The sequence below is a fragment of the Arabidopsis thaliana genome, chromosome 5 (assembly GCF_000001735.4).
Source record: "Arabidopsis thaliana chromosome 5, partial sequence".
NCBI classification, from domain to species: Eukaryota; Viridiplantae; Streptophyta; class Magnoliopsida; order Brassicales; family Brassicaceae; genus Arabidopsis; species Arabidopsis thaliana.
Genome location: NC_003076.8, coordinates 6044330 through 6067116, shown reverse-complemented (window position 1 = coordinate 6067116; position 22787 = coordinate 6044330). Strand labels below are relative to the sequence as shown.

General features: G+C 32.6%; 5 protein-coding genes and 1 long non-coding RNA gene across 10 annotated transcripts; 3 read left to right on the top strand and 3 right to left on the bottom strand.

Moving 5' to 3' along the window:
* The first annotated feature begins 832 nt into the window (after positions 1-832).
* AT5G18320 (ARM repeat superfamily protein) lies at positions 833-2947 on the top strand. The gene is made up of 2 exons (NM_121837.3): positions 833-1215; positions 1595-2947. Exons 1-2 carry the CDS (start codon positions 931-933, stop codon positions 2684-2686), a joined length of 1377 nt encoding a protein of 458 aa, NP_197333.2. The 5' UTR covers positions 833-930; the 3' UTR covers positions 2687-2947.
* Positions 2948-3744: 797 nt separating this feature from the next.
* Positions 3745-5819, bottom strand: AT5G18310 (ubiquitin hydrolase). Of its 4 annotated transcripts, NM_121836.4 has the most exons (5): positions 5350-5819; positions 4856-4967; positions 4713-4771; positions 4399-4593; positions 3781-4249 (listed from the first exon to the last, which is right to left on the bottom strand). In NM_121836.4, exons 1-5 carry the CDS (start codon positions 5356-5358, stop codon positions 4205-4207), a joined length of 420 nt encoding a protein of 139 aa, NP_568362.1. In that variant the 5' UTR covers positions 5359-5819; the 3' UTR covers positions 3781-4204. The 4 variants fall into 4 exon arrangements, with proteins under 4 accessions (NP_001331858.1, NP_568362.1, NP_850843.1 ...); NM_180512.4 differs by having other exon boundaries at positions 4713-4967; NM_001343544.1 differs by having other exon boundaries at positions 3850-4249; positions 4856-5485.
* A 2929-nt stretch (positions 5820-8748) lies between these two features.
* On the top strand, positions 8749-12089 carry SIP1;2 (Aquaporin-like superfamily protein). Of its 2 annotated transcripts, NM_001203400.1 has the most exons (4): positions 8749-8848; positions 10684-11006; positions 11385-11660; positions 11761-12047. In NM_001203400.1, exons 2-4 carry the CDS (start codon positions 10710-10712, stop codon positions 11917-11919), a joined length of 732 nt encoding a protein of 243 aa, NP_001190329.1. In that variant the 5' UTR covers positions 8749-8848; positions 10684-10709; the 3' UTR covers positions 11920-12047. The 2 variants fall into 2 exon arrangements, with proteins under 2 accessions (NP_001190329.1, NP_197330.1); NM_121834.2 differs by lacking the exon at positions 8749-8848 and having other exon boundaries at positions 10417-11006; positions 11761-12089.
* NAC088 (NAC domain containing protein 88) lies at positions 8901-9344 on the bottom strand (the record flags this gene model as incomplete). Its single annotated transcript, NM_121835.1, has 1 exon — positions 8901-9344. One exon carries the CDS (start codon positions 9342-9344, stop codon positions 8901-8903), a length of 444 nt encoding a protein of 147 aa, NP_197331.1.
* AT5G02885 lies at positions 9540-9748 on the bottom strand. The gene has a single exon (NR_142636.1). It is a non-coding gene; the product is annotated as an other RNA (long non-coding RNA).
* Positions 12090-12730: 641 nt separating the features above from the next.
* On the top strand, positions 12731-16603 carry APY2 (apyrase 2). Its single transcript, NM_121833.7, has 9 exons — positions 12731-13414; positions 14078-14206; positions 14314-14370; positions 14452-14544; positions 14827-15032; positions 15211-15302; positions 15488-15705; positions 15800-15989; positions 16206-16603. Exons 1-9 carry the CDS (start codon positions 13094-13096, stop codon positions 16316-16318), a joined length of 1419 nt encoding a protein of 472 aa, NP_197329.5. The 5' UTR covers positions 12731-13093; the 3' UTR covers positions 16319-16603.
* Positions 16604-22787: the final 6184 nt, after the last annotated feature.

Here is a 22787-nt window from a genome sequence, read left to right as displayed (position 1 = left end):
TACATTACATCTTTAATAAATATTTAGAAGTTGTTATGAATTTTTATTTTTTCTAGAAGTATGATATGAAATAAAGGAATAAAGTATAAAATTCTATTTGTATATATCGATAGTAATAATCTAATAATATAATATGACGAAGAAGATAATTGTTTGTATACACAAACAACAATATATAAAAGTTTATAATAACTAATCTATAATGTGAACATGTCCCTATTTAGTAGAAGCAAATCCGAAATTAAGCTCTTCTCTAATTTTCGTTTACACATCAGAATAGTAAACCGCGTGGTGTAAGTGAATTAAGCTCTTCTCTAATTTTCTCTAACTAAACATTGCCAAAACAAGCATATAAAAAAATAGAAAAATATGTTAAATAAAATCATATACAAAATATAAAAAAAAAGGCTGTGACTTTCCAATAAAGGAAGTGATCTTATTTAGACGAGTATAAAATAACCTTAAACATTAAGGATATACAAATTACCAACCATGGTAAGACTAAAAACAATCTAATCTAGTGGACTAATAAAGTGACAGTAGAACATTACACGGAATTCTTAATTAGATCATATACCATAGCATGCTTAATAATATACACTGAACTAAAGAATTTTTATTCACCAACGAATCTGAAAATTTCCTAACCAATGAAAGTCGTCTGTTAGCTAAACTATTCCCAAAAAAGAATGCAGAGAATGCGGATATGACGTGGCAGTTATATACACAGGTGGCGTACGTAATTAAAACAAAAATCAAAAATTTTAATTAAAGATTAAAGAAAAAGAGCCAACTGATTCACATACATATTTGAGTTTCTTCGCTTCTCTCTCAAATTCCCCTAATTCTCGAGTTTCTAGGGTTTTTGCTTCTTTTGCTTTGGGTTTTTGTGTATACACGTGTGCGTTCGTCGAGAATTCTCCGGCTGAAATGGCGGATTCGACGGAAACAAACGCCGATACTCTGCGGCGGGAGTTACAGAAAGTATTGACGGAGATTTTGAACGACGGAGGAGGCAATGATCGCGATGAGACTGAAGCTTTTTCTGGAGTTGTGAAAGCGATTGATGAAGCGGTTAGAATCCTGACTTGTCTGAGGAAAGTAGAATCGAAGATACCGGAATCTGATATTTCTCCGGTGGAAGTGCCGAAAGAGTTTATATGTACACTCTCCAATACGATCATGATCGAGCCTGTGATCATTGCTTCTGGGCAGGTTGTTTGATTATTCTCTTCTTTTTCTTTTTAGCCAAATTTCTGACAATTTCTTGTGATTCTTGCTCGAGTGTGTTGATCTTTGAATTTGCATGTGTTTCAATTTCGATATATTCATATGAATGCTATTTATGTGTATATATAAATCCACCTTGTTTCTTTATGCATATGCATACAAAGTTTTAGTATCAGAGGAAAAAGAAACAGAGTTATAATGGTTCACATTGCCAAGAAAGATCCTCCATGAAACAAATGTGTTTGTTTGTGTTGTAGAAAATACAGAGATTGATCTAATTTTCTTGAAAAGTTTTGATTTACGATACAGATTCTGGTGTTTATGTGCTGAGTTTGTTCTCTTATTATGTTGGTTATTTTTTCAGACGTATGAAAAGAGATATATCACAGAGTGGCTGAAGCATGAACGTACATGTCCCAAAACCAAACAAGTCCTTTCTCACCGTCTTTGGATACCAAACCATTTGATCAGTGACTTGATTACGCAATGGTGCCTTGTTAACAAATATGATCATCAAAAACCATCTGATGAATTAGTCGCTGAGCTGTTCACTAGTGACATAGAAGCATTGCTACAGCGGGTTTCCTCTTCCTCCTCTGTTGCAGATCAGATAGAAGCTGCAAAAGAGCTGCGTCACCAGACCAAGAAATTTCCTAATGTTCGGGTCTTCTTTGTCGCTGGAATCCATGATTCTATCACCCGTTTGCTCAGTCCGCTCTCTACTTTGGACGAGGCAGTAGACTCTAGTCTCGAGCTTCAAGAGAATATTGTCACAGCTTTGTTCAACCTCTCGATTCTTGAGAGTAATAAAACAGTGATTGCTGAAAACTGTCTAGTGATCCCTCTGCTTACAAAGTCTTTGAAGCAGGGGACAGATGAGACACGAAGAAACGCTGCTGCGACTTTATCATCACTTTCAGCCATTGATTCTAACAAGATCATTATTGGGAACTCGGAAGCGGTAAAGGCTTTGATTGATCTTATCGAAGAGGGTGATTTGTTAGCTACCAAAGAAGCCACTTCCACTGTCTTTAACCTCTGTATTGTACTGGAGAACAAGGGAAAGGTTGTTTCAGCGGGTTTGATTCATGCGGCAACCAAAAAGATCAAAGCAGGAAGCAATGTGGATGAGTTGTTATCTCTCTTGGCATTGATATCTACACACAACCGGGCTGTTGAAGAAATGGATAAACTAGGGTTTATCTATGATCTGTTCAGTATCTTGAGGAAGCCGAGTAGCTTGCTGACTGGTGAGAACGCTGTAGTGATCGTCTTCAACATGTATGACAGAAACAGAGACAGGTCCAGACTGAAAGTGGTAGGAGAAGAGGAGAATCAACACGGGACATTTACGAAGCTTGCGAAGCAAGGATCAGTTCGTGCAGCGAGAAAAGCACAAGGGATATTACAGTGGATAAAGAGATTCGTTACTGGTAAAGAGCCACAGAGGGCATGAAGGAATCATCCAAAATCAGGTCTTGTTAATAGCTCCATGATACATATATACCGATCCAAAATTCATCGTAAATACTAGATAGTTTTAGAAAGTGTAGAAAGAAAGAAGGAAAAGTTGTATAGTCTCTGTGAGACCGATAAGTAGTGCCTGAAGAGGCCTGAGTTTTGCTACTCTTAGTTGACTTTCTGATTCATGATCGTGAATTGAGGGTTTTGGAGGATTACAAAAGCAGAGGTTCTCTCTTTTTTGTAGTGAATGCCATAATGGTTATAATGACAATGATAGACATAAAAGCCAAAGGGAAGGCAATGGCATTACCGTAGATATAGGTCAACTGAATGGATAACTTAGGAATCTAACAATAGGCGGCGGCTTATATGGCCGGTCATAATCTCCTCTTATGTGTTGATTATGCTAAGTTGACTCCAATCAACAATTAAATAATTTTTAGTACTCGAGATTGAAGAGATAATCAATTACTTGTTAAAAATAATTATGGTGGGGTTAATGGATCGTAATTAAGGATTTTGAGGAGGGCGTCGGTGGTAATTGGTTGAGCTAATGTGGGGCTAAAATTGGAAGGAAAAGGACAAGAAAAAGTGGCGATGTAACATGGAGAATCAAATCAATGTGATAACTTTGTAGCAAAACACTACACTCACCAATCACCATCACCATATTCAAAATGTGGAGTTTTACCCACAATTGATTAACATGATAGATCATAGATATGCTCTCATAAATTAGGGTCACGGGATAATCAAAAATCAAAAGTGGAATGAGTGATAATTGACTCCAAGGGAAATCGAAATATATAGTGGGGGTTGGTTAGGCCATCTACCAATGACTTTGTTACTCTTATGTGTTTTCGGATATTATTAGTTCGATCAACAACCATTATGTAAGTTTTTTCCTTCCAAAATTGAAATTAATATAATGTACATTGATACAAAAAAAAATTATACTCAATCATGTATTTATTCATAATTATAATCTACATCTAAAATGTATTTATTCATAAAAAAAATTATACTCAATAATGTATTTATTCATAAAAAAAATCATAATTATACTCAAGCTATACTACACATCTATTTGTGACTTTAGTAAATTGATGAACTAGTAAGTCATAAAAGAGAAGAATAAAATTGGGATAGTTAGTCTTTGTAAGTGTTTTCTTTTACTAAATCTGTGATTATGAAATTAAAGATGTACAAGCCTTCTTTAAAACTCTCTTACAAAACACAAAAAAAAATGTTGAGAACGTACGTGAAAAAAAAATGAGAGAAAATCTTATAAAGTAGATATGTAACAAGACAAAAGGATATATTACTCTAGTTTACTACGATATTACTTTGTTACTCTTTTTCAAAAACCACTCGTATGCTCTCTTTTTCTGTCAAACCACGTATATATCATATCTGTATATTAGGATGAAATTACAAAAACAAAAAACAAATTACATTATTCATTCATGATCCTACTTTTTCTTCTTCTTCTTCGCTCTTCCTTTTCGATTCATGCGCATGGAACCAAACAAGCTAAAAAGCTAGGCCTTCTCTTCTGCAACACCAAATTTATTTTAAAACTCTTTTTAAATAACAAACAAAGTTAAAGAAAAAGTGATATAAAATTGAAAAGTTGATTAAAAATATATAAAACTTTGTTATAAAATGCAGTAAAATAAGTTGTGTGTGAGAAGGAGCTCTTACCCTTGTTGAAGAATGGATAAACTCAGGAGGAATCTTGTAGAGATCTTCATCAACGGGCTTAGGTGGCTTACAAGTCAGAGCAACGTCGTTTTTGAACTGCTTAACACCGTTGACGTCAATGTAATACTTGTCCGACTGTGCACTGACGTCACGCACACGCCTTTGTGGTCCTCTTTTCTCCTTCGTCCCCGCCGTCTACGCCAAGTCATTAATCAAACAAACAACGCGTTCTTCTTTAGATACTTAATTACGTTTATCGAGTTAAATAAATGTTATATAATTAAGAAAAATAAGTAGTGATTAGATGAATGAACCTGTCTTTGAGCGTGGAGGTGACGTGGACGGGGATGGTGAGAAGCAAGCTTTAAGGCTTCTGCAGAAGAAGAAGAAGAAGATGAAGATGAAGTGGTAGTGGAAGAAGCAGAAGAAGTTGTTGTGTATTGGTGACGAATCAGACCAGCTTGTCTTGGATTCTCAAAGTATTGTGTTATTGGCATCTCATTTGCTTCTTCCCATTCTCCAAACCGAGGAATCTGTCCACTTTTCTTCTTGTAAGTATCATATCTCCCCTGTTCCCATTTATTCAATTATTAGTACATAAATATGCTAATTAAATCTCTAATCAAAAACCAACAAAGATCGAATAATCAATGACTAAAGAATCGAGAATCAAAATCAAGAACCAACAAAACTCAGGGATTCAAGATTTAAGATTCAAGAATCCACAAGAAACAAGGATCTAGCTAAGAGTCAAGAACGTGAAGGGCCAAACACGTGACCAAATTTGGCACCTAGTGTATATATGAATGGAGGGTTCTAAGTAACAGAGAGATGGAGATAAAAAAAAAGGTGTTATGTGAGGATAAGACATTATTAGGCAGGTTTTGACGATCTATATGTTAAAGACGACAGGAAGAAACAAGGATAGAGGATTAGAGAAGTTTCACTTACATGAGCCATGACGATTTCTTTCTCTTTCTATCTCTCTCTCTCTCTCTCAATGCACTAACACACAAATAAGAAAGAGTGATCTCAAGAAAGGTTACTGTCTTTTATAACAAGAGTGGGGTATGTAAGCAAAGAAGATATTGTCCTTACCTCTAAAAGTCTAAATAGTCGACTTTATGAGAGATATACAAAGTTTTATTTCTTCATTTTATTAATTGTTTTTGTTTTTTTAATTACAACTAGTGGAGAGTAGAGTCTCTTCTAAGTTGGATTGATTGAAAAAAAAACAATTGGATAGATCACAAATTCAAGTTCTTACGTTTCCAAAAAATTATGTGTTTATAAGTTTACTTCAGTTCAATCCCTACTAGGTCACCTTGATATGAAAATTCAAAGTAAACAATAAGTGTTATATATTTTTTAAAAGTTGTAATCAGAAATTTACTAGTAAAAAACAGTTAGCTATTTTCCTGATTTTTGTTGGATAAAAACTCGAATACAAAACTTCATTGTTACATATTATATTATATTATATAGACTATATATATTTTATTAAACCATTATAATAGAAGAAAAACAAAAACCAAAAGTGAAGAGTGCAGGGGAAGGTGTGAAAAAGGAGAGAAGAAACGCGCTATAGTCCACGGCTTTTATTAATTAGGTTTTGTCAGTGACACATTTACTTTACGTTACAGTTCATTAAAAAAAAATCTACCCATTTTGTTGACAAAGATGTCCACTTTATTAAAAAGAGAAAAAATCAATCAGTTAGCATTTCATAATGTTATATGAATACGCATCTAACGCTATGTTACGTTCTTACTATTTGTGATGATTGACTATTATATTGTCGGTCCACTTTTCTTTTCACATGGGAATTCCTGAATTTTGTTTATGATGGATATAATTTTTAATTATTAGCTATTATAAATACTTAGCTCTTTGATGTTTCCTTATTTATCATCATCTATAGTTTTCCATTATTTTCAATCAATGAGTCTATACTAATAAATGGAAACAGTTCAGTGTTTACATTTGAGGATGACTTTGGTATTATAGGATATCTTAAACTAGTAATATCTCCATATATAATCCATGCAAATTCTACATTTGATTTTAGAAGATATAAACTCTAAAATTATTTATTGGTCCAAACTGAAACCAGACGTTTGAGTTGCAGGAGCCTGGCCTCGTGGAGTGATATACGGTCAGAATTCAGAAATAAACAAGTCTTGACTTTTCTTTGTCGTTGACCTAGTTGCTATTTTCCCAATGGGAAAATTAGAAAATGAATCACTCCTATAGTCCTATTCAATCCATTTGTTTATGATCCTCGTAATTTTAAATATCGAATATTAATCTACAAGCCATAAATCATTTGACCAAATCGTAGCCATTTTATTTTCTGTAACTAAACCATGGCTATTGACTTTGGAAAAAATACTACATCTATTAGTTTAAAAATCTAAACAACTCATTTTCAAGATTTGGGAAGAAAAAAAACATGAGCTTTACATTGTCTACCATAATTAAAATGGTAATAGAAAAATTCTATTTCTAGTTTTTCAATATATGGTGAATCTTTCAGAGCACTATAAATTAAATATTTGGATACCATTACTTCTTTTCCCGTAAATTGTAGCTACTGAATGATAAAGCTATTCACCATTTGAGTAACTGACTCTCTTTAGTAAAAAGTATTTATAGATTTATGGTTTGCATTTAGATTAATTAAACGCACGCGTTAAAAAAAAAAAAAAAGAAGCGTGAGCCAAACGATTGAAGAAAAGTTTAGCTAATTTAGCCAAATAGTAATGAAAATGTTTCAGTTACAAAATAAAAAATGGCTTTACATTTATTGACAAAGCAAAACAAAAAGAATATGGGGGTTACATTTGAAAAAGTAGCTTTATTGTTTATGGGTTGTCTCTAGAAAAATGATAGTCTATGTGTAATAAATTAAGTGGTTGGCGTAAGCTTGACGATGACGGTGAAGAAGTTGGGAGTTTTTGGGAGATTCACAGTCAAAGTTCACATTTTTAAAAGTTCCTTTTTGCTGCCAATCCATACCTCAACCAACAACAAATTTGTCAGTTGTGTGCATTTATCTGTCGGTTTAAAATGGTTTTGCATAGACTATATAATAACAAAAGTTGAAGCTACTATATTTTTTATGTTATAAAACTTTATCCTATAAATATTGAAATGAAATACAAGTAATGAAACTTGCAAGTAATAAAGAAATATAAAGCTTTCCTGCTCACCTTATATTAATTTATAACGTTAAATATTTATACCATTTTTGAATTGCATCAGCGATTAATAGGGAAACAATCAAACAAAGAAGAGAGTAAGACTGAAAACTACAACTAAAAACAACAAAACAACAAAACATACCACAAGAAAAACATAATCAATGTTAAGTTATATTATATATGGTTCAACTTTTCTTTCTCAATCTTGACAAAATTGACCATACGTATTTTCCCTTAGAGCATCTACAACAATGGGATCCATATTTTACAATAAAAAATTTACAAATAGACATTTGAACTAGATTTATATTTGACATTGTCCAATGATGGGATCCAAATATAGAGGATCTAAAATTTTAAATGTTTGAAAAATGTGTCTAAGGTATGTGTGTTTGTGTGTCCAAAGAAGCGTCCAAAAGAGTGACTAAATGTCCAAAAATAGATCTGTATCTAAGGTTTTTTCTTCAATTTTGATTTAATTTTTAGATCTTTGATGTTTAGGACATCCTATTCCAACAAAATCTGAAGACCGACGCTAAAAACCCTAAACAGACTTATATTTCATATGTGTAGGTGACAGTGACAGACCGTATTCCTCAAAACGTGGAAAGATTCTTCCGTTTGTGAGATTCGATCTAATATTTCTTTAAAAATATATATATTACTACAATATGTTCAGAAGAAGAAGAATCCTCTACAATCAATTCATACAAAAATATAGGAAATCAAATAGCAATATCGTTTTTTTTTTTTCATCTTTTATAGATTGACTAAATAGAGCAAGAAAACTAGCAAACTTCCTTTTTTGTTGATATATACTACGTACAAAAGATAAGTTCTTATCATAAAAGTTTGTTGAAACATGTTTACCTCTTCTACTCTAGGGTTTGGATTTAGAGTTTAGATACAAGCTTTATTTCATATATTTCTCAAGAAAATATTAATATCTCATTATATTTTCATACATTATATGAATAATACGTACTGTCTTCCTCGGAAAAAAAAGGAAACCATTATTGTTATCTATGAAAAAAGTAACATGCGAAGAGCTGCAAAGCTCCTCATAAAAAACTTGAATAATCTTTAATTAAATAAACAAGAAAACATTGAGACTCTCAGATCCTTGACTTATAATGTGTATACTAATAAAGATATAAGAATACGGGAGAATCTTCAAACGAAACACAACGAAATAAAATGATGATGAGTAACGTAACTACCTTTAGAAAAAAAAAAAAAAAAAAGAAGTCATCGTTTTCCATAATCATCATATTTTTGAGGGATATTCACCAAACAGAATCATGGTCCTTTAAGGTGGCAGAGACGTTGGTTTTGATTGCCAATGGAAGAATACTCCCTCATGGTCCAACCACTCGTTTTGCTCTCATCACCTTCAACGTAGAACCTGAGATTCCTCTTCTTCCCGATCACTTCACCGGTTTTCTTCGACACGACATCTTTTAACTCTCCAGTGGCTTTCCAACCTTTAACTTTGCGATTTGTCCTTTTCACGAAATAAAACCACTCGTTAGGTTCAAAGATATCATTCTCTGTGTGATTAAGCCGCCACGGCTCTTTGGCGTAGATGTTGTCCCTGTCTTCTAACAAATATATCGTGTTTGGTTGGTGGAAGCCAAGCTTTGGTAGAAGATAATCGAGTATGAGTTCTTCTTCTGAAGGATTAAATCTAAAGCAACCAAGCTCTTCCTCTTCATCGTAAAATTCTTCAGTCATCGGCATCATCTTCTTCTTCTGAAATTTCCTCGAGTCAAATGAGAGAGAATTAATTATGAACCTCCTCTAATGAGGTTTATATAAAGTGGAGTATGATTGAGAACCGACTATTGAATATTATCTAATTTGGATTAGTTTTGGATATATATAAATATACAAAAAGGAAAGTTTACAAGTTTTTCATGTTATTTTTATAAAAATAAATCCAATAGGCACAGGGCTATACCAAACGAATAATAATGATGTCAAAAAAATAAACGAATAATAGTTAATAATTTTTCAAAAAACTAAAGACATTTATTTTGTGGCCCAATAATTCCAAACACATCAATTTGAAAAAAAAAATTATGTAGAGGAGATACAAAAGGAAAACAAAAAAATTTGTATGGTTTCGCACTGGGCTGGGCCTATCTAGAGTCCAATAGTCAGCAATGGTTTGGTTAACCTTTCTTTCTTAACCTTGGCTAAACAGACCACAAGTTTGGGTTCTAAGGTTAGATAACAATAAAATCTCAGGGCCGACCCCTGATACTTATGCTCATAAGCATATCCTAATTCTTTTAGCTAATATCGTTTAACGAATTTATGCTAATAATAACATGCGATCTCATTACTTGAATATCAAGAAATGCAACAAACTCTCTCTTTTTCGTCCCAAGAGGGGGTCTTGGCCTCTTGGGTATACTTTCTGCAGAACCATAAATTATGTTTCTCGTTTAGGTTCTGTCCTTTTTTTTTCTTTTTTTATAATATCTTGACTATATACCAGCCTATGTATATCATTTTTTTTTACTCTAATATATACTGGAAAAAGGAAAGAAAAAAGGTTTTTGTTTGTGCTCAATTCCTATAAGTTAATTTTTACATGTATCTGTTCTCAATAGTGTCTACATTCATTTGATCATTATAATTTGTACACTAGTACACTAAAAAGGAAAAAGAAAAAAAGCAGTATAGACTTTCCATAGTCAGAGCTCACCAAAAAGGAACCATGGTCATTTGAGGTGGCAGAGAATATGGAAATGAACTCATTACATATTTTGTACAACAAACCCATTTTGGAATTAAACAGGCCCTCTATGTTAATCAGAGCATAAGGATTTCATCTTTTTCTCTACAAACTTTTCAATTATCTTTTTCTAAGAGTTACAAAAGTATATTTGTTTTCTATATAAATTTGGGATAGTCTATCTACATTTCTACAAAATTCAGCTAACCGTTAGGTGAGTCACTCATAGTCATACATATCTTCCTTCTATATAAAAAAAGAATATTAGTTTTGAGTGGACTGATAAATATATTCTTTTCAACAAGAAGAAAACAATCTTCTTAAACCCAAACGTTCAAGAAAAAGAAAAAAAAACGATACTTACGATGAGTGCGGTAAAATCGGCGTTAGGTGATATGGTGATAACCTTTTTGTGGGTTATTCTCTCGGCGACGTTTGGGATACAGACGGCGGCGATTGTTTCCGCCGTAGGGTTTCATGGTATCACTTGGGCTCCTCTTGTGATCTCAACGTTGGTTGTTTTTGTCTCCATCTCGATTTTTACGGTTATTGGAAACGTTCTTGGTGGTGCTAGCTTCAATCCTTGTGGAAACGCAGCGTTTTATACCGCCGGTGTTTCCAGTGATTCTCTCTTCTCCTTGGCCATTAGATCTCCTGCTCAGGTGTGTGTTTATGATCTAAGCTAGCTTTTGAAACCAAACCAACTTCTTCTTCTTGTTCTTTATTTTGTTCTGAACAGAAAGATTTTTGTTCATATACTTGTGACATCTTTTCATATGAGTATTTGCTTTTGTGTCTTGTCTCTTCGAATAAGAATCTATTAAAGTTTTATCCTTACACATTGTTTATGAATTTCTTTACATTTATTTTGTTGTTAGAGCAATGTATTTTCTTTGTTTGTTGGATCTATGTGAAGTTTATTGTGTGTGGTCCATGTGTGTTTTTGAATAACGTACAAACTTTTTTAATTGGAGATTTTGGCCCAAGTACCCACTGGCATATTTGTTTCCATATGTAATGTAACCTTTTATATATCTTAGGCAATTGGTGCGGCAGGCGGTGCGATAACGATCATGGAGATGATACCGGAAAAGTATAAGACTAGGATTGGAGGAAAGCCTTCATTGCAATTTGGTGCACACAATGGAGCTATTTCTGAAGTGGTCCTAAGTTTTAGTGTTACATTTTTGGTTTTACTAATTATCCTAAGAGGTCCTCGAAAACTGCTCGCGAAAACGTTCTTGCTCGCACTCGCTACCGTATCGGTGTTTGTCGTAGGTTCTAAATTCACTAGACCATTCATGAATCCTGCCATTGTAAGTTCATACTCGTCCTACTCAAGAATTGTTAATTCATTTTTATTACATTTTGAAATGAATCTTGATATATAGTCTTGTGGTATATATTGTGATGCAGGCGTTTGGGTGGGCATATATCTACAAGTCTCACAACACATGGGACCATTTTTATGTGTATTGGATCAGCTCCTACACCGGAGCTATTTTATCTGCGATGCTCTTTAGAATTATATTTCCGGCTCCACCTCTGGTTCAGAAAAAACAGAAGAAAGCTTGAGAAAAAAATGGAAAAATCTAAGTAAAAATTTCATGAATCATAATCCCATTTGTTGTATGTTTTATGCTGTTGTCGTATTTGTACTTAATTTATAGTTTATAGCCCAAAAAAAAAATTCGTTTCTTTTTAAAATTTATGGATTCACATTTTCTCGGTTAGTGCGTAATCTACAAATTCACTCTCGTCCGGTTGAGTAGTATTGGTTAAGTTCGGTACGTGAAGGAGAGTCAGGGTGGGTTAATCCGGTTAAGGTTCATGTTTTCGATTTACAACTTCTATTAACCAGAGTACTCAAACCGAATTTCATACAGCTCAGGTTTATATGGTTTTGATATCCACTTAGCTTTGATTTTTATCAAATTATACCAAGTTCGATTCAACCAAGTTTCACTATCACAAAATTGCAAAAAAAATAAATATAAAAAGTAAACAGTCAAATTAAAAATCTCATGAAAAATTAGGAGTTGTTAGTGAAAATATTAGTGATAATCCCTTCGTTTCAATTTATTTATAATTTAAGAATTTTGCATACACATAAAAAGTTAAGACACTACATAAATTATGTAAATTGTTTATCTTTTTTATACTATAACGTCATTTTTTATTTAAAATAATATATGCAACCAATAACAAAATATTCTGCATAATACCAATATAATCAAAAGAAATAAATAATCATAAATTTTTGCAAAAAAATATTAATGAATAGCATTTATTTTTCAACAAAAACTTTAAAATACAAATAAATTAAAACAGAGGAAGTACTTAATTAAATATTTTGGTATTTATTACTACTGTTTAATTTCAATATAAAAAAAAATCAACTTTAACTAATTTATGCGTAAGCTCATTGTGAGAGTTAAACATAGTTGGGAGTTACCCATCTCCCGCAATCGTAACCCATAACGTCTTTTGTTTGCATCCATCGCTCTCTCATACAAAATTCAGATCTGAAGCACACACAAGCTTCGGATTCCAGATCAAATCCGGCGATTCAAGCCGCTTTCCCAAATTCACCGTCGATCTGGAGCCGTTACAGGATCCGCCGCAGACCACGGCGTCCTCCGGTACCGGCAACGGCAACGGTAAGATACGCTACCGTTCGCCTTCTTCCACTGAGCTCCTGGAGTCTGGTAACCATTCTCCTACATCCGACTCTGTTGACGGAGGTAAGATGACGGCGAAGCGTGGGATTGGACGGCACGAATCTCTTGCTGACAAGATCCAACGCCATCGTGGGATTATACTTGTGATTTCGGTTCCCATTGTGTTGATCGGTCTCGTTCTTCTGCTAATGCCTGGGAGATCGATTTCTGATTCCGTCGTTGAAGAGTATTCTGTGCATAATCGCAAAGGAGGTCCTAATTCGAGAGGTCCGAAGAATTACGCTGTGATTTTTGATGCTGGAAGTTCTGGTAGCCGTGTACATGTTTACTGTTTTGATCAGAATTTGGATCTTATTCCTCTTGGGAATGAACTTGAGCTCTTCTTACAGGTGATACATTGGTTTCGTTTTTTTCTCCTCTTTCTGGATCATAATCTATGGCTTAATAAGTGCTTGATAGATCTTTGTGTCATTCCCGAGATTTGATTCATTGCTTATGGTGATTTGTGGTACATTTGTGTTATTTTATGTTAATATGGTTGTTTGTGTGTGGAAAGGCTTGCACTGTGTAGCTTACTTGCTAGAGCTTGGTGAAGAAGCTTGCATCTCCCAACGGATCGAATAGGGCTAATATGACTTTGTTTGAGATACAATGAAACTTTATCTCCTGATGCGACGATCTTTAAAAACTGAAATTATGTGAAATTTGCCATTAGAACGCATTTCGAAAACGATTAGAAGAAGATTATTCGTTTGGATGATGAAGGATTTTTAATATTTGATCCTCCTCTAGATTTGATCATGGTAATATCTCTTGCCCTGAGGTAAAGCTCAATAGGATAAACGGGAAGCTTAGAACTTTGCTTTCAATGTATATTATTGACTTGTGCTCTGTGTTCCTGGAATTCTAAGATAAAACTTGAACTCACCTCGCTTGCATCATTTAGTTACTAGTTTCATCACATTGCGGTGGCTTGAATTTCTTGTTTAATTTGCAGTTTAGTGGTGCTTCTTGGAACTTTATCTCTAAGCTATTTACTGATTTGATTTCAGCTAAAACCAGGGTTGAGCGCATATCCTACTGATCCCCGACAAGCAGCAAACTCTTTGGTGTCTCTTCTTGACAAAGCAGAAGCTTCTGTTCCCCGTGAGCTGCGTCCAAAGACACATGTCAGAGTTGGGGTATGGAAACGAATTCTTTCCTTACGTAGAATAATTGAAGCTATCTTGTATTATCGTTGTTTTTTTGTGAATCAATTGAAATGTTTTTCTTCTCTAAATCTTGTCAGGCTACTGCAGGTTTGAGGACGCTGGGTCATGATGCATCTGAGAACATTTTGCAAGCGGTAATTTTATATCCATAAATTTTTCATGCACATTCGCCAGGTCACTTAGCTCTTATACTGTATTATACTTTTGTTTATAAGGTTAGGGAACTCCTGAGAGATAGAAGCATGCTGAAAACTGAGGCAAATGCTGTTACTGTACTGGATGGTACCCAGGAAGGTTCTTATCAGTGGGTATGTTGTCCCACATTTGTTCGTGTCTTATATGAAATCATCTTGCTGTATTTCTCATGTGTCTGCGTTTATGCCTTTATATTCATCGTCTCCATTCGGAGAAGTAAATTCTGGACTGGTATCCTTTCTAGTTTCTTAATTATTCAATAAGAAGTGTTTCACTATGGCAATTGTAATAGTTCAAAGTCTAGTATGTAAAATAGTATTAAAACTCAAGCTGTTGGACTCTCACCAACCTCTAATCAAGCTGACATTTTGTCTTAATGGGCTTTAACTTTGCAGGTAACAATTAACTACTTGCTAAGGAACTTGGGAAAACCATACTCAGATACGGTAGGAGTGGTTGATCTTGGAGGGGGGTCTGTTCAAATGGCATATGCTATATCTGAGGAAGATGCTGCAAGTGCACCAAAACCATTAGAAGGAGAGGATTCATATGTCAGAGAGATGTATCTGAAGGGACGGAAGTATTTCCTCTATGTTCACAGGTTTGTCACCTCTTACGTCTCTCAAAGAGCGAGGCAGTTTTAGGCTATTCTATGTCATCTGTATATCTTCTAGACACTGTACTAGTTAGATATTTGGTCTTCCTTCCATGCTAGCACACATTTTTATTAATTCAAAATCTTTAATGTGAGGTGTTATTGGCTTTTTTCGTGCTTGTAGTTACCTACATTACGGATTACTGGCCGCTCGAGCAGAGATTTTGAAAGTTTCTGAAGATTCAGAGAACCCCTGCATCGTGGCAGGCTATGATGGTAAGAGATTATTGTTTTGTCATGAGAGCTGTTTTTTTTTTCTTAAACTAGAGTTCTCTGAAATTCTCCTCGTATGACACATGTTTTCATTATTGCCATTATCTTCGCCATCCTTTTCTAGAAATTCTCTTAGCATATTGGATCAACAGTTTTCGATTTCTTCTAAGATACTTTATTCACTGTAGGTATGTACAAGTATGGAGGAAAAGAATTTAAAGCCCCTGCTTCACAATCGGGTGCGAGTCTTGACGAGTGCCGAAGGATAACCATCAACGCACTAAAAGTGAATGATACACTGTGTACACACATGAAATGCACATTCGGAGGAGTCTGGAATGGTGGTCGAGGTGGTGGTCAAAAGAATATGTTTGTTGCTTCTTTTTTCTTCGATCGTGCTGCTGAGGTAATTCAACCAAAAACACAGTTTATCAAATCTTTCACACACAACAGGTTTCTTTGCTAATCTCGGTATAATGGTATTAATTATTATGACACAGGCTGGATTCGTTGACCCGAAGCAACCTGTTGCTACAGTTCGTCCCATGGACTTTGAGAAAGCAGCAAAGAAAGCTTGTAGTATGAAGCTGGAAGAGGGAAAATCAACGTTCCCACTTGTGGAGGAAGAGAATTTGCCTTACTTGTGCATGGATCTCGTTTACCAATATACTCTGCTCATTGATGGATTCGGTAAGTTTCTCCCCTTTTTACACCAAGTCACTTTCAAGAGAATCCACTATTTATTTTAGGTTCAGGATACTAGAATTTGCTTAAACATATGCACCAAATACATGAAGGAAAAAAGTGTTACATTTTAGGATGATCTGGTCCAAGTTTCTGTAATGTCTTTGTATATGTATTTCATTTGTCTAATGTTTGTATTTTCTTGGGTAAAAAATATAACAGGATTGGAGCCATCACAGACAATAACGTTAGTGAAGAAGGTCAAATACGGAGACCAAGCCGTGGAAGCTGCGTGGCCATTGGGTAGCGCCATCGAGGCCGTATCCTCACCGTGAGGGGGCATTTTGGGAATTACATAGAACCTTATTCTTTTGATTTCTGCCAAAGCTATTTTTTTTTTTTTCTCTACCTCAAATTTTTACCATCCTTAAAGCATAGTACTTATCATTTTTATTACAATATATCCTATTTAGAGAAATTGTTTTGTTACTTATGTTTACTTTTTTCCAGATTTTTGATTCTTTTTTTGTATAATAGAGTACTCTTTTATGAAAAGATTGCAACATTCTTACCTTTTTGTGTTTCTCGTATTTGTTCATGAAATTATTTTTTCCAGCAGCAATCAGGAGTTTATTAATTTTTAAACTCTAGCATTGTAATTATAGAATTAAAATAAATTTATCCTCTACTAAACCTGCAAGGATAAATATTCTTATCATTGTTATTTAAATTGAGAATTATACATTTAATTACTAATTCAAAAACTATAATCATTTTTTTGGTTATCTATATAGCTTGGGACAACTTTCATTGAACCGTAATCTGCCCAAAAACTTGTGTTCTTGCCTTGTTGGGAAAACATTTCAGTTTTGCATGTTTATATGTTTCCAATGAAATAATACAATTGACAATGACGCCTGCTGTGATTGTGGTCTTTCGTAAATCCACGTGGTGATTGAACTCCAATTATTGTCTCTCGCTCATGTCCCTCGAAAGAAAGGCAATTACTTGCACACAACAAATGGTGAATCATCATTTTATTTGGCTTTTTTGTTGCATATAAGTATATAGTATTAATCTTCAGTAAATATAACAAAAACAAATTTCTTAGGATTTTTTAAAATAGATAAATTACATTTACCGAAAAAGTGCAATATTATAAACAAATATGAAACACTTAATTAATAATAAAACATAGTTTTAATTATCTTAGTTCAAAAAAAAAAAAAAAATTATCTGTCAAACTTTTGAAATCTTTTAGCGGGGGCTATTTCATATTATCACTTATATCATTGGCATTAACTTTTAGTTACCCGAAGATGATAACAAAAAGCTTCGACAAAAAAAAAATGTTAACAAAAAATGCTTCACGACCGAAGTTCAAAGGTAGGAAGAAGGAAAAAAACAGATGAAATTTTTTGCACCAAGTTTTGGATCACGATAACATGAAATATTTCTACATTCATTTCTATAGTTTTCCATTTATTTGTAAAATAATCAAATATTACGAATTGGTTAAATAATTTGATAGTTAAGAAAAAATAAAATCGCGATTCAAAATTACATGTAAGTCAATATCTAGGAAAAAGGGAATATTCTCAAGCTTCATGGTGAAGCTAAGTTTTAATTTTCAATGAATTATTGGGGAATCATTTGAATTTTAACAAGTAGAATAAAGCAAACCCAATAATATAAATTTGTCCATAAAAATGACGACATATAACACATTTATTTTCAAAGAAGAATCGTAAGGGTTACTTTCACATATTGAAAAGACTACTCCTCGATGAAATGATAATCAATATAATCTCTAGTTTTTCTAGTAGTTTGAATGTTTGATTATATGGTGAATAAAACCGTTTCAAATTAATCTATATTGACGATTATTTTGATATGAAGTCTAATGATATACATTGAGAAAATTAAACTGAATCGTTGTATCATTGGATTCAGGACTAAAGAGACAATCCTTTTTTTTTTATCCCTACGTGTAATTTCTGTATAAGTTGAATATCAAAGCACTGTCCTACGTAGAACAAAATATGAGTCTGAGCCTATAAAAAGAAAAAGAAAAGAATTATCTTATAAGAGGAAATTCGATGAACACGCATGAATAAGTATCATGTTTTGATTGGTGACCTAAATAATTTTATTGATGTGACACTTGCTTATATATGACCCATGCATTAGCTAAATAATTGAACTGTGGAAATATGTTATCCTTTGTTTACTTATTTTGTTTACCATATTTTGGTGTAGATGCACACAAACCCTGCACACATGGATATATATCATTTGCTGTACGTAGTAGATTTGAGTTCAATGCTTAATGCTTTGTATATGCACATAATGTGTGTGTGGTTACGAAAGTACATGTATAATTGTCTTGAAATGGGGGAACAATTACACCGAAGATCGAAAGTCGTTTTCTAATTTAAGTTAATCACAAATTAATTTGAGTCATAAGTCTTGGATCAAAAAATATATGAAAATGATTTTTTTTGACAATTAACAGTGTGAGATTTTGTAATAGATTTTTTTAACGTGTTCAAATGCTATTAAAAATTATTATTTTTCAACAAATTTTAAAATTGCATCATAAATATTTTTGAATTATTTTTGAAGAATTTAGTTATCGATTAAAATTGATATATATATATATATTAATATTAATATTAAAAGACTTACAAATTAAATTTGATAGTATTTTTGTGTGAAGCTTTAAACCATTCGTTTTTGCCGTGTTAATTGAAAATAATAACATGAGAGGCTCAATTACCCTAGTTAGGTATAATCTTATGCTATTGTTTGCACGTATAAACTCAAATTTCAATTAACTACATATATACGTGTTTAGGATATAATGAATACACGTACATATATACTTCTTCAAAGCATTGTGCTACTTGATCATTTTTGTATCCACCATACGATATGCGTATGTGATCATATTGATTTTGGATAAAAACAAAAATTTCTCAATTGACATATCTAAGAAGAAAATATATGCATATCGAACAACTTCAGTTTTTTTCCTTTTCTTATCACTAATATAATATGCAGATTTGAAGTTATGATATATCTTATAAACGATATCATCAAAAACTACTAAACTACCAATCATAATCCTCACACCAAAAAAAAAAACTACAAATTATATTCCAAATTGATATTTTTTTTTAAATGACAAAATCATAGAGATTTATGACATTTATATGCATAAAACATATTAGCTTATAATTTATTTTGTCAGTAGTTTATTTTTCTGAACTCTTAAGCTGTAGAAATGAAAGCCTAAGAATCATAAATGATAAATCTAATGTTTAAGACTTTAAGCTGTTTTCATATTTGCAACGGTTATGGGTGGCTAAAAATTAGTACACATTTTATCCAGTCTTCATTATTCTAAACATAATTAAGAATTTCATGTATAGATATGAATGTGTATGTATACACACATACGTAAGAATATGGAGAGGTGGAACATGTATGACAGAATGGTCTAGTCTATTTAATCAGCTAATTAAAAAGCTCTCCAAGGAAAAAGTTGGCAAATTGACTTTCAAAATTTACAAATCAATTTCCAAACCAATTGCTATGATAATCATTAATTTTTTGTTAAATAATCGTTTAACAATATTATCTTTGTTTTTTCCTCCAAATGACGCAAGACTGCCCATCATATTTAATGTTCTAGTGAATATACAGATGGGATTACTAAAACATACTCTAATGTTCAAAATACAACTGTCAATATATATATATATATATATATATATATATAGAAACTACGTATTTAACTACAATATCATATGTGTGTATAAATTACATATATGAATAATTTTGACTATAGTCTTTCATCTTACTTTTTTCCACAACTCTGGTCTATTGTGCGTGCATTTCACTTTTACCAAATTGCGATAATCGAAATAAAACAACTTTCTTTAGCTTGTTACTTAACAACAATCACAGATAAACTCCCAGTACGTAATAATGATCAAGCAAACCTTGTTATATATTTATAAATTATGATCTGCCAAATTGGAAATAATTAACCATAATTTATACATATCTTAATATATTAGATTCCTACCAACAATAACAATAACATCGATCCTAACTTCTTGTAGTTGCAAGATACATATGATGTGTGCTCTGTCTCAAACTACGAAACAAACAATTTAGGTGTATATTTTATTTGAGTTATTGGACTATACTTAATAATAATAAGCTCGTCAATTTGATCCACAAGTACATATATAAACTATTTCTTTAATTAGTGAGATTAACTTCTAAGATTTCCAATTTACAAATAAATTATATATACACACACAGAGAGATGGATATATGCCTGATACATGGTGGTGGTGGCCATGACTTTGAGCAATGTTGAATGACATCATATCCATCATCATCATCATCATTTAACATTATGTTACATAATTGTGTTACATATTCACATTACAGTATATTACACCAACTTTACATATAAGCATAGTTTTTTTTTGTAACAACTAGCATTTTTTATGTAACCCGTATGTATAGGAAGCAGTACTCTGAAGTCGTGTATAACAACGATATACATATTATTCATCATGTACTGTAAACTCGTCGAATATGAAAAATCATGATATTCTGGTATTGCGAAAATCATACCACTATCTTGTGACTCGTATCATGCAATACTCTCGTTCTATCAAATATGTTATCGGTGGACAAAAATGCGTTTTCTGATCATAAAATACTACAAAACAACAAAAGAGCATTGACCATTTCAGTTGTAATAATAAAAGTACATGAGAAGAAACTAGACAAGGAGCGTTGGGTATGACATAATCTAGGGCCGCACATCTTAACGGCTTGTGGTAGGTCCACGTGGCCCCTTAAGATCCGTTGAAAGGGATAGTGATGACGTCAATGTTGACGTCAATGCGCTCTCATCGACCAATGATGTAGCTCCTTCGCTTTGCAGTCTCGTCTTGGGGATCAAAAGTCAACCTTCTTAAGTTACACCTACACACATATTATAATTCCTCCAGAGGGGTCCACACGTCGAAATAAAAAAACATAAACACAAAACTACCAAGTAAGGAAACAGTATTATATTTTATTTTAATCCCTGATTTCATTCCATATCTTTCGGTCCACATCATTATATTTTTATAACAAAACCATCTTAATCTGAAATTATTATTATTCTTATCCATTTTTCCTTAATATATGCTCCACATAAGATCACCAAAACGCGTTTAATCGAGATAATTACGGACAAAGAAAATTCAGATAAAAACAATTTTAGGGAAAGACAATTAAAAGATTTCGACTCTACTAGACAAAAAAAATATAAAAAAAATACACTTCCAAGTTCAAACATTTGATTTTTGGACCTTACAACCATTTTACGACAAATCACCAATTTTCAACGGCGTGTAATTAGTGATTAAAAAAAATTGTGATTAAAAAGTTATGTTTTTTTTTAAAATCTATTTTATTAACGATTTAATTTTTGATATATGACCACTGTATTTAAATCACAATTATATGTAGTCAGACGAAAAAAGTTCCTTTATATTATTGTTTGTTTATACATGAGATGTCACATATATACTATGTACACAATAATCAACATTTAACCAATAAAAATTCTACATTCAACCAAAAAAATTCAATATAAAATATTGGTAACACCGTACATGTATAGTTCGTCGGTCAATAATACGAACAGATCAAAGAAATAAATTAAGATTACTATATTACTACTAATTAATAAAGATGCAATATGAATTAAGGGATGGGTGATTATTTTTTTTTAATGCTGGAACCAAGTCGGTGAATTTGTTACAACGTACTGACTAAAACGACTTTCCAATTTAATCTGAGTCGGCAATGTGTAGATTATTACTGTACAAATATCTTTAATATAAAAATTTGTCGCATGTTAATATTTCCAGAAGATTACAGGCTGGAAAATCGATGTATTCTCTCAACTCTTTTTTTTTCTTCTTAACTTTTTAAATGCGTACAATAACAATATGCATCAATATTTCTATTAGTACTATTATTCTTGTTAAATTATTATGTAATGTTCTTTTAAACCGTTAAAGTTTTATACTTACATAACTATATATGAAGCTCTAGTAAACAATGACCAATGATCATAAATATTTAAACTAGAGACTAGACTAGACCGTGCTATATAATACTAGCGAGTAAAGACAATTATACAGTTAATTTGGTTGGAGATTAGGTGTCATAATTCCAAAAAAAAAAAAAAAAAAAATTGGTATGATGATTTGTTCACATAAGAAGAAAATAACATTCTAAAGATTTTCTAATTATTAGAAAACAAAAAGAAATGTTTTCTTAATTTCGGAATTTACAGATACTTTGTGATAGACAAATTTTAGGTGTCTGCTTTTTTACTTTTGTATCTACTAAGAAACAACTACATTTTTGCTTTGTCTACTAGGAAATAACGGATTGTGACGAATCTACGATTACTGAGTCAGAGAGTGTCAACGCGCCAAACTCATCCAAAAGATCAGTAAGTTACATATGAACGTAGTAGTGACATTGACAAAATCCGATGTATCCACATTTAGTTTCATTGTCAGCTCATAAATTAATTAGAGTAACTAGTTATTTTCTCGTATTGATTGTTTAGTTGTAATAGTGGGCAATAGTTCTCGGTTATTTACACAGAAAAAGTCAGACGAAGTATTAAATACTTAGAATACATAGCCGCACTTTTCTATTTTGATGATATATGTATGTGACCTAATTTTCGTTTTGTTTTTTGACGTC

Coding starts and splice junctions, on each gene's coding strand:
- AT5G18320 (NM_121837.3), top strand. CDS start 931: ATGGCGGATTCGACGGAAACAAACGCCGATACTCTGCGGCGGGAGTTA. Junction 1,216..1,594: donor TGATCATTGCTTCTGGGCAG/GTTGTTTGATTA, acceptor TTATTTTTTCAG/ACGTATGAAAAGAGATATAT.
- AT5G18310 (NM_180512.4), bottom strand. Junction 4,594..4,712: donor ACCTCCACGCTCAAAGACAG/GTTCATTCATCT, acceptor GACTTGGCGTAG/ACGGCGGGGACGAAGGAGAA. Junction 4,250..4,398: donor TTATCCATTCTTCAACAAGG/GTAAGAGCTCCT, acceptor TTGGTGTTGCAG/AAGAGAAGGCCTAGCTTTTT.
- APY2 (NM_121833.7), top strand. CDS start 13,094: ATGACGGCGAAGCGTGGGATTGGACGGCACGAATCTCTTGCTGACAAG. Junction 13,415..14,077: donor AACTTGAGCTCTTCTTACAG/GTGATACATTGG, acceptor ATTTGATTTCAG/CTAAAACCAGGGTTGAGCGC. Junction 14,371..14,451: donor CTGAGAACATTTTGCAAGCG/GTAATTTTATAT, acceptor TTTGTTTATAAG/GTTAGGGAACTCCTGAGAGA.